The sequence below is a fragment of the Syngnathoides biaculeatus genome, chromosome 18, assembly GCF_019802595.1.
Source record: "Syngnathoides biaculeatus isolate LvHL_M chromosome 18, ASM1980259v1, whole genome shotgun sequence".
Classification (NCBI taxonomy): Eukaryota; Metazoa; Chordata; class Actinopteri; order Syngnathiformes; family Syngnathidae; genus Syngnathoides; species Syngnathoides biaculeatus.
In genome coordinates, this window is record NC_084657.1 from 8,694,815 (window position 1) to 8,709,855 (window position 15,041).

Below are 15,041 nucleotides of genomic sequence, written 5' to 3' on the forward strand. Positions count from 1 at the left end.
GTAAGGCAGACCCTGAACATATGTTGACAAATGTTGTTGATCTTCCTTTCCCAGGTGACCAACGCTTTTGTGACCATTCACGTGCGCGACTACAACGACAACCAGCCTACCATGACCATCATCTTCCTGAGCGAGGACGGCTCCCCGAAGATCTCGGAGGGGGCCCAACCGGGCCAGTATGTGGCCCGCATCTCCGTTACCGACCCGGACTACGGCGAGTACGCTAATGTCAATGTCTCGCTGGAGGGCGGCGACGGAAAGTTTGCGCTGACCACCAAGGACAGCATCATCTACCTGATCTACGTGGACCAGGTTCTGGACCGAGAAGAACGCGACTCCTACGACCTCCGAGTGATGGCCACCGACTCGGGTACGCCCCCCCTGAGGGCGGAGTCTTCGTTCACCATCCGGGTGACGGACGTCAACGACAACCCGCCTCTGTTTGACCAGCAGGCCTACAGACAGACCATCCCTGAGGTGGTCTACCCGGGATCTTTCGTTCTTCAAGTCACCGCCCGGGACAAGGACCAGGGTCTCAACGGGGAAATCCGCTACAGTCTCCTGAAGGACGAGAACTCCCGCATGGACTGGTTCTCTGTGGACCCGGTGACGGGGATCATCACCACAGCCGCCGCCCTGGATTTTGAGTCAGAGCCGTCGCCCAGCGTGACAGTGGTGGCGACGGACAGCGGGCGGCCGGCGCTATCGTCCACCGCTCGGGTGGATGTGGTGCTGCAGGACGCCAACGACAACGCGCCCGTCTTCTCCAGGAGCTTCTACAACGCCACCATCGAGGAGAATGCCCCCGCCGGGACCTGTTTCCTCCAGGTAGGACTTCCGCTCTCTGCGTCACGTTCAAAGCTGCCGGCTCACGATTGCGCCGTTCCTGATTCCGGTGACATTGAATCAGTTCCGTTCGGTTTGGCTAGACCACGTTCCCAAAGTGACTCGAGAATTTAGGGCGTGATTTTTTTCGAGCTGGTTGACGACTTCAGTCTCAAGGTTGGTAGTTTGGACCGGTAGAAAGATTCTTCGGGATGATTCAAGTCTTGGATTTGAGTGAAATCGGAACTTTCGTGTGTCGAAAGAAACCCGATGATGTGGGCAGTCTTGGACAGGACATGGAGAAAGGTTGTCCTTCTTTTCTTTTTTTTTTTCCGTGGCGTTTCCTCTTCCACCTCCTTCGGCTTCCTTCAAGTGGTTCCCAGGCATGACTTGTGTGTGCGCGCGCGCTGATATTTGTGTGCCAGCATCTCATCTGGGGTCACATCCTGATAAGGGGCAGAGGTCATGAGAATGGGGAACAAAGGAGCACTTTTCATTCTTTGTCGAGTAACGCTGCCGGTCTTGTCCGACTTTGCTGGATTCGGGAAAATCCGCCATTGTCGGGTCCGGGTTCACAATCCTTGCCGACCGCTGCGAGGGGACTTTCAGTCACGCGCTGAAGTTACTATTTTGGGCCACTTTGCAAAAAAATAATAACAATAACAATTAGGGAGTGGAGAGAAGTGATTAGGGCGTTGAATTTGGGAGTTTTTATTATTTTTATGAGAGAATGTATAAAACACCCCCAAAACCATTAAAATCCTGAATTTGTTTTTCTTTCAATGACTTTTTTTTTTAAAGAAAAACCCACTTTCATAAAATGACCTCATAATTTCTGGAAAAAAAAATACATTTTTAGGAGGAAAAAAAATCCCTGGGGAAGGGAAAAAAATATTTCTTTTTGAGATTTCAAAACAGATTTTCTTCTCTGAAAAGAAAAAACAGAATATTTCTTTCAAAATTTAGATGATTCAAAAAACTTTGCCGGATATGCAACACTGGCAACTTTTAAAAAAATAAAATCTCAATACTTTAGAGTGTGAATTTCCTTGAAAAAAATACATATATATTTTTTAGAAACAAACCTACATATTGTCATTAAAAAAAAAAAAGTTTCCTTCCTAGAAAAAAAAGGAAATTTTAAGTGTAATATCCTTCTTTTCAAAATAAAATTGCCTTTGTCATGAAAAAAAAGCAATTTTTCTCATATTCTCTCTTTTTGTCTAACTTCTTTTGTTCCCTTGAATGTCAACTTTTTCTTTTCATTTTTTTTTGCGACGCCCTTCAGTACAGCACGTTTCCACTCTGTCGTCTCGCTGAAATCAGCCCATTCGCGGGGGGGGCCCATCGGTGGCGGGTGAGGCGTTTGTTGCCATGACAACCATTGGCGTAGCTCATGCGTTGCGTTTTTGAACTGCCCCCCCCCGCGCCGCCATGTTCCAAGTGCAACAGCTGCCCTCGGTTGCCAGGTTGGATTTCAATTCGCAGTCGCTGCCAACTTTCAAGCTCTCCCACTTCAAATCTGTCTGGCTGAACTATTAATAACTAATACGCGAGACTTTTACGATTTATTTCAGGACCTAAAAGAAAATGAGTATGAAAACGCGACATTTGAACAAAAAGCAGCGGAGAGAATCTTATAGTTGGGAACATCTTTTTACATTTCGCATTTATTACCATACAAGACGGTGATGATATCATCCTAAATTTCTCTAGGGCAGGGGTGTCAAATTCATTTTTCTCTCGGGGCATTTTGTTGTTCCAGTTTACCTCAGAGGTCCATTATGACCGTGGAAAAAAACATTTTTTTGTCATTTTTTTTTTAATCAGAAATCAATCCTAGCATGTTTTTCAACTGTTCACGTTTGGTAACACAAAAAATGCTTGTAATATCTCATTTATGATATATGAACATTAGAAATTTTGGTACAGATTTTTACTAGAATCTTTCAACTGCGTGGACGATTTGTGACGATCGGGTGATTTTGATTGCGCTTTTGGTCATTTTGCATACATTTTATGACTCCCTGGTGAGACGTCAGCCGCCGTTTTGTGACCGAGGAGCGTTAAAAGTCAACGGAAAACCCGCACCCGAGGCAGGATTTGGACTCAAAGTCTGTCGGTGCCGTCGTTAGCGCGATGCACAAGTGGAAATGGGCCCAGGGGGGGTGAAAACTTTTCCAGGCCATTTGTTGTCCTTGAACATGACGTGATTTGATTAAAATATGAAGTCATCACTTGGAGCTCTAATCCCTGTTTGAGTCCCGACTTTCAAGCCCCGCTCAGAGGTTGCAACGTTTCAGTCGCGACTGATGCCAACCTTATCCCGGAAAATCTGAATTATTGCCGGCATCTCGCACACAACGCGCTGGAATTTTCTCAATCACGAAACAAAGCGACGGGGATGCCGGTCACCATGGCGATGACAGATGAGCGAAGAGAGGCGGGGGGGGGGGGGCGCTTCACCGCCACATCACACTCCCACTCGTGTGCGCGGAGGGGGTTCGAACATTTATCATGCTGACGTTCACGCGCGATGATGTCATCACGTGACTCTCGGGCCATAATGTCTTTCAATAGCCTTTGACTGTAACCATGGCAACAGGTCCCAGAGGACCACAGGGAGGGAAGAAGGGCTGGGGGGGTTCCGTTGGATTGGCCCAGTGAGCATTTAATATCTCAGGATGGGGAGCGCAACATATTGGACGGCCGAAATTGGTTTTGGTGTGGGGAATCGAACACGCGGCGCTTGAGTTGCAGGCCAGATAGTAACCGCTTTCTGTGGGACTCCCGCCGATATCGTATATATTATTATATTCATATAATATATTATTTGACACAGATAATAACAGATGAAAAAAAATACACGGAATACAACGCTGCATAAAAACCTGGAAAAGTTCACACTAATATTATAGATTTACATTTTTCCCACACGTGAGTTCATTTTTTTTTTTTTTTTACTTTGCTTCAATGATGACTTATTTTATGAGTTTGACTTGATTGTGGGTGATAGAATCCAAACAACGCTTTTGAATTCATTTGACTTGACTCTTCTTCCCTTCTTCCCAATGACTGCCCCCCGCAGGACCGGAGTAGAACAACATCTTCCAGAAAGTGCTGGTCCACACGCCGCCGACTATCATTTTGGCTCACTGATTGCACGTTAATTGCGCATTCCGTTTTTAATTCATCATGCCATAAATATTTATTTTTCCCAAAACAGATGACTCAAATGTTCGCACTTTTTGCCTGCACGACGGCGGCGGCGCCTTTAAACGGAACCTTTTGTTTCCGAATGTATCCAATTAAACGCGGCGTGAATAAGACACACACACACACACACACACACACACACACACACACACACCAGCTGCTATATCAAGAGCTGAAAGGGGGGTGGGGGGTGGGGACCGGGGGTGCGTTCGGCACGAGTCACTCGCCACCCCCACTGAAACATCCTCGGCAAACGTTCCCGAATCTTTTGTGTGGACAAAAAGTTGGATGGGTGGGCGGCCGAGGGTCCGCCCCTCCCCCACGTCATCTGCTAACAAGCGCTGATGCCTCGTACAAAAACCATATGTGGAATTTGTACTCCTTTGTCTAAAAAGGCTCGTTATATCATATTTTTTTTGTGGGGGGGGGGGATACGTCTGCAGAGGAATGTGAAACAGAACAAAATATTCCCCATCCTCGACTTCACTTGTGAAAATCTTTGCACGTTTTTCAAATGGGGAAGACGATCTCAGCTCGTCTGTTCGGTAAACCAATGAAGAAATGAAGAACAGATCCCTCTAGATGGCGGCGTTGCACCGCTTTTGCGGAGAAGACAACGATTTCCGCTTCTCCCGTCGACCGCGCCGTCTTTTGCTGGGTTCAGCGTGAAAAGTCAAGGCAAAATGGCAACATTTTGCAGGCCTTCTCTGTGAACCGGCAGCGCCGCACATCCTCACAGAAATGAGCCAGACTGCTCGTGGCTCTCTGTAATCCTCAGCCCCAAACTCAGCGCAACTAAACGCGTACGCCAGATGGAGATTTTCCCTGTCACGATCTTCAGGCCGGCGCCGATCATTCGCCGCTGGCCGCTTCCTCTTGTGCCCGCCAACGGCGACCCATGGCCTAATGCGCTGCGCGTTTATTACGCTGCGGCTAACGTTTCGTTTCATTTCAACTTGCACCTGCTGCGCGATCAGACGAGAGGGAGTAACTGGCAATAACTGGATTATTTTATGCTCATGAAGCCAAATGATTCTTTGATATTTGAAGCGAGGCAGCGGCCTCCCAAATAAAGAAGAACCGCAAAGCCGTCCGTCCGGCGGGGGTAACAAACAAACGTTCACATCTACTACAAAGGTACTAACGCACGCTTCTTAAAGGTCTAGTGTCATCCCTATAAACATTCTAAAAAAGATATTGGACAGAAAAAATACATCTAAGATTATTCACTTCAATGTCTGCACGGAAAAATAAATGAGCAGAGAGCGCGTCGTCCATGCGCAAAGTCGCGGAAGTCTCGACATCCGAGTGGTCGCCATATTGGCTGCATTTACTGTCCGTGACGTCACGCCGGACGATCGCCAATCAAAACACGCCGTGGCCCCTCTGTAGGACACGCCCCTTCAGACACGGAAGCTCTTTTCCAAGAAGAGAACATCACACAACCGAGTGAAGTTGCCGGGGCAATATTACTCTATTGTTTCAAGCCATATTTAGATGATATGCGGATCACGGCCAAACCACCTCCCCGCCCTATCCACCTCCGATAAACGCCCACTTCCGTGGCGTGACATGAGCCACCGCGGCAACATCTGGTTCTGTCTGCCGGTTCTAGCTGGTCATCTGTGGTGACATCAAGTCAAACCCGGTTGGAGCTGTTTGGGTCGGATCTGGTCACGGCCTTTTTTTTCCCAAACGGACCAATCCTCCGTGCCGAGGAGGCTTTGTTGGAATTAGCCTCGCCGCTGGTGACTTCGTAGTCTGTCTCGTTTATGAGCCCGTGAAATTCGCCGTGCGTAGCGTGTGAAACACGAGCTGGCATTAGCTTGTTGCGGCGGCGGCGCGCGTTTGTGGAAAGCGGTTGTAAAATGTGTCGCTAACGCCAGCGGCTTCTTTATCTGCCCTCAGAATGTTTCTTCCGTTTGTTCTGACTTTCCGCCGTGATTTGGGCCTCAGACGTCGACTTCCCCTCGCCGTGTATCGTCTCCGGCAGAACGTCCGCTTTCTCCGTCTTCACAATAGCGGCGAAGCCGACGGCTTCCTGTGCTCCGCCCGCCGCTTCCCGTCTCGGCCTCCAATAATGTCTGACAGCTCAACGTCAGAGCCGTCAGATTGGAAGTCCGGCGAACGGGCTGGGAAAATTCTCGCCGAGAAGCGAGTACCGCGCGAGGCCAATCGCCGATTCTTCATGTGCGCAGCAGGAGGGTGGAAAAAAAAAAAGTCAACAAAGCCGAGCCATGCGACACGGCCGCAAAATCCTCCGCAGGAGGAAATGAGGGGTGTCGAAAGGAGCTCGAAGAAGAATGCGGGTTGAAAGGGGAATTACCCCAAAAGTTGAGTGGAACAAGGCGAGCATTGTGGGTGCGAGGCAGGCGGCGGAGTGCCGTGCTTTGGCGAGGCCTTCGGGGGAGAGAGGGAGGCCCCCGCTTGGCGCGTTTACGACCACCTGTCCGGACCGCCGCTGCTCACGTTTCATTCGCGCGCACGATTTGAGTTGGGAGCAAGTTCCAGACGTGAACTGAAAGAAAAGTGGAAAGAGTTGTTGAAGCCGTAGAAACGCCCCGACAATCTTTTCTGTGCTGCGTGAAAGTTCTAAGTCCTAGCTACAGGCCCAGTCAGAGTGGTACACGCAAAACCTGGTTTTGGTGCCAGCAGCGTGGCTTCAGTTCCCACTCAGCGACGGCGCGAACGCGAGCGCCAATGGTCAGTTGTGTGCCCCGCGACGGACTGGCGACCGTTTCAGGCAGGAGTCCGCCTTTTGCCCTAAGACAGCCGGGATAGACTCCAGCGCTCCGCGACCCGACCCGGGATTAGCGGTAATTGAAAATGGATGAATTACGGGGACTTTGGGCCAAAACGTCATCCTGCTCCGTCCGCCTCGGTGCGCCCGAAGGCAGCTTTGATCAGGCACGTAATCTTCGTTGCGACTCTCAGGCGGCTTTGCCGTGACCCGCCTCCCCCCGACCTCCCAGCCCAACATGTGATACGGGCGACCTCGTCACGTCCCCCGCCGGCTGCCGCGTGCAAACCGAGTCCACGCCAGACGACGCCGGAGGTCCGCTCGGACCCGTGACTCCCCCCCCGCCCGCCTCTAATCCCACCGCCGAGTCTAGTCTGACCTTCATTAACAAAAATACAAATACTTTGTTGCTGTACTTTTCAGGTCAGGTGGTTTTCCAGGTATCTGTACTTTTTCAAAAGCAATTTTATTTATTTATTTTTTTAATGATGGCTGTGAACTTGACTCACTTGACAACAGATATGAGTTTGGCAGGTAAAATTAGGTCATAATTATACACAAAAACTGTCTTCAAGCTTATGGCCACTCCGAAGTTTACTTGGTGGAAAACTAAACATAAAACGTAGAGTGAAATACACAAACCAACAAACAACAACAACCACATGCTTTAAATATTTTTAAACGCCACAATGCACATCGGTATGTTTGAACACAAACGGTGGAGCAACGCATGTAGACTGATAATTAAAACAACACTGCAATCAGGATTGCAGTTTCAAAGTGGGATTTGAAGACAGCGTTACATTTTCTAAATGGGGTTTGGGTTCCAAATGAGGTTTCTGAGTCTGGATAAGGATTTAAAACGAAGGTTTAAAAACCATGTTCGGCCACTTTGTACTTGCAGTTTTTTTTACCAGCTCGGTCCGTTCTTTTGTTTTTGCTGCCAGCTGTTTCCAAAAAAAAAGTTTTCATGACACCGTATAACTTATTGAGGAAATTTATACTTTTGCATTTTTTCTTCTTCTTCTTTTCCTTTCAGCTTTTCCCGTTAGGGGTCGCCACAGCGTAATGTTTTATTTTCAGATCTCATTAAACCGGTAATGTTTTATGGTATCACATGATATCCTCATGACTACATTTTTCATTGGCGTGACATCACAATCATGTTGCGAGGCATCCATTTTGTGAAAAATGGGATTAAATTGCCTGATGGAAAAAAAAAAAAAAACATCAAATTTCCTTGACAAAACTGGAGCGAACTAATCAAATAAAATGCGACATCGTCATCACAATTTCCCTGATGAGGACGAATCAGTGATGCTAACACACAAGCTGCCGTCATTTGCTCCCTGCTACTCACAAAAAAGAGTCCAAGTTGATTGTGCGGCGAGGAGGCTAACTGGATTATACGCCGCCCCTTTGACCCCGCCGCTGACCTGGTTCTGAACCCGCAGCCCGCAAGTCTAACGCCAGTCGGGGAAAAGTAGCCGGCAGTTTGTCCCACGCGAGTTAGCCCAAAAGAAAAGTCAGCTAAAAATGGAACCAGATTGTTACGTTCGTCTGACTTTAGCGGCAACAAGCTAACGAATTTTATTGATTAGCTGACAGTACTGCACACGTGCTATGTATGACGCTGTTATGAAGTTCCAAAACAATAAAATGCTTTTTTTTTTCCAAGTACAAAAGCGTTCATGTAAATTCTCATCGCTCAGCGAAAAAAAACACGCATCGCTGTGCACTTGGTCCAAAAATGCTGACCTCCAATCTTTCTAGAAGATAAACAGTGGCTGTGTTATTAGTTAGCAAAGCTCGCACATGACCTACATTTGGCTTTGCACATTAAATGTAAATATTTATACGGAAAAATAAGAATGGAAGATTACAGAGTCCAGTTTCATGTCCAAAGAGATCTTGAATTTATACACTTTGTGGTCTAGTTTGAGTCAAGTTGTGCCGTTTTTCTCGTCACGCACGCGAACCGCAACCGCGGTGATGTAAGAATCGAGCAACGGCCGCCGGTTTTCATCCGTGTTTTTGTTTGAGGTTGCTTGGGAAAGTGTATATTTTTTTCCCTTTCACGAAAGAAAGATCTAAATGTGAAGCCGCGAGAGCCAAACGCAACGCAGCCGCTTTGATATTAGCTGACGTCTTTCAAAAGACCAAAATAAAGCACATTTTCATAGCATGTTTTCTTTTCGTCGCAAGGATGAAAACGATGCTAACTTCGATGAAAGCAGCCAAAGCAAACAAAGTAAAAGAAGCTGTAGCAAAAGAACGGCTAGCTTAAAATAGCGACGCTGCTTTTAAGAAACAGTTGACATGCTTTGCTTAATTCACAAACGCAACTTAAGTAAAGCAAGTAAAATTGCGATGCGAAAGAGCAAGAAGCTAAAATTGAAACATCGGATGCTAGCTAGAGAGATTTTTGGGGCCCCCAAAGTCCCTCAACGTAACTTTAGACTTTTAAGTGAGGGTTAAAAAGGAATGAATGGTTTAGCACAAACTAAAACAATTACCAGTTGACAGGCGAACAGCGAGAAAGAATAAGTAGCCGCCGCTGAGAACGCGAGATGCTAGCTAGCTTCACGTAGCTCCATCGCTTCCTTCCAGAAAATGTTTCATTTTATAAACATGGACTCAAGTAAAGTTCTTCTCAGAGAGAATCAAATGCGACATTTACAAGGTGCCACTAAACATTTTTTTAGTTAGTTTGTTTGTTTAATTTGCGAAGGCAGAAACGGAACATGAGGGAAAGTTACGAGAACAAATCAGAATGCCGGACGCTAGCTATCTAGCGCATTGCAGGCTAAAGTCTTTCCCTTGAAAAAGTGACTTTTGTGTGTGGAAAATTGAAAACCCTTAACTGATATTTGCTTGAAATGATAACAAAGGGTCTTGCCATCCGCAAGACAAACATTTTTGTCGTTAGCATGCTAACTTGCGCACGAAATTAAAACCCGGCATTTGTTGCCTGTGTTGCCAAACTCCCCCAGACTCTTTTGTCCTCGAGTCCTCGCCATTTTTAAATTCCCAACGCTAACGTTACGCTAACTCTTTTGTAATTCCGAGCTGCTGGCGCCTATTCCAGCTGACTTGGAGCGAGAGGCAGGGGACACCCTGAACCGGTCGCCCGCCGATGGCGCCCGCGTTCACACCTCGGGGCAAATTAGCGTCTTCAGTCGACCTCGTTACGCGTGTGATCGGAATGCGGGAGGAAACGCTAGTACCCGGAGAAAAGCCACGCAAGTACGGTGGGGGGACAGGAAAACTCCACACGGGCCAGGCCGGGATCGGAACCCTGGGTCTCAGAACCGCGAGGCAGACGCTGTAACCGTGCTCCACTATTATGATGTAATAAACGAAAAATGTGTAATTTGCTGAGAAATCACCCAAACAGATACTTGATTGAACCCAGACTTGTTCACGTCTGTACTTCTCACGCACACAATTCAGAACCGAAACTCTTACGAGCCATGTGTTCCGGTTTGAAATCCAATGTCGCCATAATTTGTGGAGAGGTATGAAACTTATTTCATTTTATTTTATTTTTATGCTGACCGGCTTTGGCCTCGAGGAGACTTAAGGCCTCAGGTCCTTAAGTTGATTGGCGACCAAAACTAAATCAGACCTCGTATTACGAAAAGGGCTTTCCGTGTCACTGTGTCCGTCCATCCATCCATTTTCTTTGCGGCTTATCCTCACGAGGAGTGCCGGAACCTATCCCGGCTGCCGACGGGCAGGAGGTACACCCTGAACTGGTCGCCAGACAATCGCAGGGCACGTCAACAGTCGCACTCACAATCACACCTTGGGGCAATTTAGAGTGTCCAGTTAATGTTAATTATGTTTTTAGGATGTGGGAGGAAAGCGGACGCAGGCAGGGGGGAGGACATTCGAACTCCACACGGGCGGGGCCAGGATGTCACTTCATATTTTGTGAATATGTTCTATTATGATAACTTAACGGCTCCAAAACGCAATTTGGCGGTCGGCTGAGTTTGACCCAAGACTTTTGTTGTCACGCACCCCGACCGCCAAAGCGAGGGTTAAATTCTTTGCTCATCTCACACACATAAGTGTTGCTATTTTTCTGGCACCGGACGGTCCAAGAATTTCAAGACCGGCTGTCCGTCACCCGCTCCTGCGAGGGTTTAAACCCGCGCTCGCGTGCGGAGGAGGAGCTCTTTCCGGACGACGACAGGATCGGGTTCGGCGGCTTATCGCGCCGCTCATCGCTCATTGTGCTGCTTCCTGTGGGGCCCGCGGGCCCGTTTCGCGTGGCTTTTCTTCTCCGACCTGAGTCCTGCCTGATTGCATTCAATGGAAAGGAACAATGGCCGCAACCGGAGAAGTGGGCCGCATTGTCGCCGCTCGCATTGTTCTGGCGCAACTCATCGGCTGGGCCTATTTCGGGTGCAGGAAGTCTGTCGTTTCGGTTCCAAGCCGACATTTTAGGCCCGGTTGGATGAGTTGCACCGAACGGAATTTAAAAAAATAATAATAATTCAGTCCCGGGCCGGCACTGGAAAGCGTTGGCCTCGCAGTTCTGAAGTCCCGGGTTCAATCCCGGACCCGCCTGTGTGGAGTTTGCATGTTCTCCCCGTGCCTGCGTGGGTTTTCCCTGGGGTGGGCACTCCGGTTTCCTCCCACATCCCAAAAACATGCGTGCATACGAGACTCTAAATTGCCCGTAGGTGTGATTGTGAGTGCGGCTGTTTGTCTCCACGTGCCCTGCGATTGGCTGGCAACCAGTTCAAGGTGTACCCCGACCGCCTCCTGCCCGTCGACAGCTGGGATAGGCTCCGGCACTCTTGCTACCCTTGTGAGGATTAGCGGCTAAGAAAATTGAAGGATGGATGGATCATTCAGTCCTAACTGAGGACTCTTAACACTTGGCTGGCAACCAGTTCAGGGTGTGCCCTGCCCACCTCCTGTCAATCGACAGCCGGGATAGGCTCCAGCACTCCCGCGACCCTTGTGAGGATAAGCAGCTAAGAAAATTGAAGGATGGTTGGATAATTCAGTCCTAACTGAGGGCTCTTAACACTTGGCTGGCAACCAGTTCAGGGTGTACCGCGTCCGCCTCCTGCCCGATGACAGCCGGGCTCCGTCACACTCTTGTGACCCTCGTGAGGATAAGCGGCTCTGAAAATGGACGCACGGATAATTCAGCCCCTGCTTCACTTTGTTACATGAATGTTAGTAGACATAATGATCAAAAGTGGACACCCAACAAAATGTCAAAAACGTCAGCCACGCTGGGCCCAATTTGCTCAGAGGTGCCCACCTGATTTTGAAAATATGGAATATAATATGCTTTACTTTGCAGTCTGCAAAGTAAAGCATAATTGGCCACGAGCACGAACGCGGTCATTTTTATACGAGCGCTTTATTTCTCCGCTTTTTGCTCGTAAAGCGGCAGTCCGAGTTCCACTGCTGAGAACCGAAGACCCGAAACAGGAAAAAAAAAAAGAAAATGGGAGAAATTAGAGAGTCAATTTTTTGCTTTCGATGTTTATATTGGGACAATTGCGTCTTCTGCGGCGCTTGAAATATCGTTCAAAATGTTCGAAGACGGCCGGCGGTCGATTAGCGAAGAACGTTACGAGTTTCAACAGCGCAGTCGCAAAAAATGGAGACTGATTATTTCCATGATTTCATCAAATTGGGAGCGCGGTGAAAGCCTCGTTTCTCCTCCTACCTTTTTCCCCTCGTTCCCTTCACCGGTGACGTGAGCGTCCATGTTGTTTTTTTCCCCCCCAAATATAGAAGTAAATCTCTTTGCTCCGTCCCCCCCCCCCCCCCCCACGACCCGTCTCACCTCTCATCCCTCTCGAAATTCCGATAATAATTTCCAGCTGTGAACGCCGCATGAAAGTCGCGGCTGTTAATCGGGTGCTGAAAGGAGCGGCGAGGGGCGGGGGGGGGGTAATGATCTGGAGGAAAAATAAGGGGGGGGGGCTTCGCTTCCAAAGTCTCGTGTTATTGACGGCCCTGCCCATTTTTTGTCTCTTTGCCAAAATAAATGAAAATCCTTCTGTACATCTTTAATTGTGCTGAACTCGTCAGCAGGGGGGGGGGGGGGACAAATTGATTGGGAGGGTTCGGGAATGTCGGACGTCAGGAATGTGTGGAGAGAGGAACAAACCCCCCCCCCCCAAAAAAAAAAATGGCAGTAAAAAGAGCAAAACCGTGTTTTTGCAGTCAGGTCTTACTAGGCCAGGTGTTTGTCTTTTTCAGGGTTGGCGCACCAGCGATGGAAAGGACCACTTGGAATAATCCGGACGGAGAGTCCAAAAAAAAAAAAAAAATACTTCACATAAAGTGTACGTGATAGTGTTTTCTACTCCAGTGATTCCTGATACCTTACATAATAGAAAGGGGGGGGGATACAAGAACCAGAAATAATCCACAAAGTCAAACAACCCCCCCCCCCAAAAAAAGACCATGACTCATTGTTATGACTTGAAATAATTCATCAAGTTTAATTAAGGGGAAATCCAGTTCTTTCATTAACAGTGTATCCAATAGGTCATGTAATATGTACCATATTTTAACAATATGATGTTAAATCCGATCTCATTTAATCGTGTTTTGAGAAGATTTTTGTCGACAAGGCTGGGCGAGTTGCACCAAACAGCAAAGGCTCGGCCTTGTCGACGGAGGCCGGCCTTCAGCGACTGATGCACGGAAGCATCGACACATTTAGCAACCATGATTTATGGATTAAGACCCCCCCCCTCCACAACTATTTATTTATTTTTTTTTAGTAGCTGTATACACACCTAGCTATCATTTGGAACCCACAAATCTCTCATCCTTTGAACCCGTACAATCCATTTTTCACCCCGAAGCGGGTCTCTTGCAAACTTTTGAAGGGTAAATCCGTCCTCCCGAGTGTTCGAGCAACGTCCGGCAACACGACAAGCCAGCATTTTGACTAACAGGAAGGAACGACGAGCTAGCTTCCCAGAGGTAAAACTCATAGAAACAAACGAGTCCACTTGAGGGTGGTCCCGCTGTGTTCGTCACTTCCTGCTTCTTCTGGAAAACAAATCCCTCGAGAGGATTTCACGGCGGGAGTTACAAAAAGCCATATGTCAAAATCATGTTTTGTGGTGAAAAAAACGCACGGGTCCATATCGGCTGCTGTTTTTTCCATTTTATAACATACTAAAAATCATGCATTTCACTACAGCGGCCCTTTAAGATGCAATGACTGTCTGAGTATGCGAGTAATCGAAGAAAAAGTGGACGAGATTTTCTCTTTTCCGAGGGGGAAAGGTTTGGTCTCAAGCCAAAGCAGAAAGCGCAGGATGAGATGGCGTGTCATTGGAAAATTCCTGATCCAGGAGTAAAGCGCAGACAATACGGCGCACAAAAAGCTAGTTCTGTATTTTAAATAGCATTCATCTTAAAACGCTTTGGGACCGACCATCGCCGGTAGCTCGCGAGAAGCTGGCTGCTTGAAAAGTAGATCTTGGGGTAAAAAAAATCTAGGCACATAACAACCGCCACTGTCCACAAAAGAAATCAGGAAAAAAATCAAAATTCTGGAAATCAAATGAATCAGCAGGAACCTCGGTCATGCTCTCGAGTTCTTTACGCCGGCTGTCACTTTCCAAACTATGACCAATGACGATTGTTCCTCTCGCCAAATATTCGCAATAACAGTCGAAATAAACAACAATCAAAGTAATAGAAATAAAATAAATCTAAAGTCAAGCTAGGCAGAATCGACTTCTGCGGTACTAGCGCTCCTCCTCGTCTTCTTATTGTTATAGTTCACATTCCACCTGTTGTTGTTGTCGGTCTCGTATTTATTGCGCCGAGCATTTTTTGCGCACATAAAACGTGGCGCGCAAATAAATCTCCGCTCACTTAAAAGGTTAAACCCCGAGCATGTCGGCTAAATTTATGCGAGCGCCTTCACGTGGCACGCAGATGTTCCGTCGACTCGCTTCACGTCGGCCGGGTTTCTTCCGCCAATAAAGTCGTCGCGAGGCCGCCGTGACCATATTTTGGACAAAAATGACATATGGTTCATAGCGATCCTCGCAATTAGCCTCGTTTGCCACTGACTCCTTTCAGGGCATTCTGGGAAACCCACCACATTGCACAATAGAAATCCGCAGACTAGGAAAAAAAAGTTCTACACTACATTCAGGCACATAAAAATAAAAAAAATAGCTTTTCTGACATAGCTCCTTTCGCCGGGTCTTTATGATAATATTCAGCTCTCACAATTGAAATCAGATTG

At 47.6% G+C, this 15,041-nt stretch overlaps 1 protein-coding gene across 2 annotated transcripts in view; it reads left to right on the plus strand.

Moving 5' to 3' along the window:
* LOC133491830 (protocadherin-16-like) overlaps positions 1-15,041 on the plus strand; it is a 38,797-nt gene that overhangs the window by 6,856 nt on the left and 16,900 nt on the right. For both annotated transcript variants that reach the window (XM_061803473.1, XM_061803474.1), the window contains exon 4: positions 55-828. In XM_061803473.1, coding sequence (XP_061659457.1) covers positions 55-828 — 774 coding nt within the window. The remainder of the gene's footprint in view (positions 1-54; positions 829-15,041) is intronic.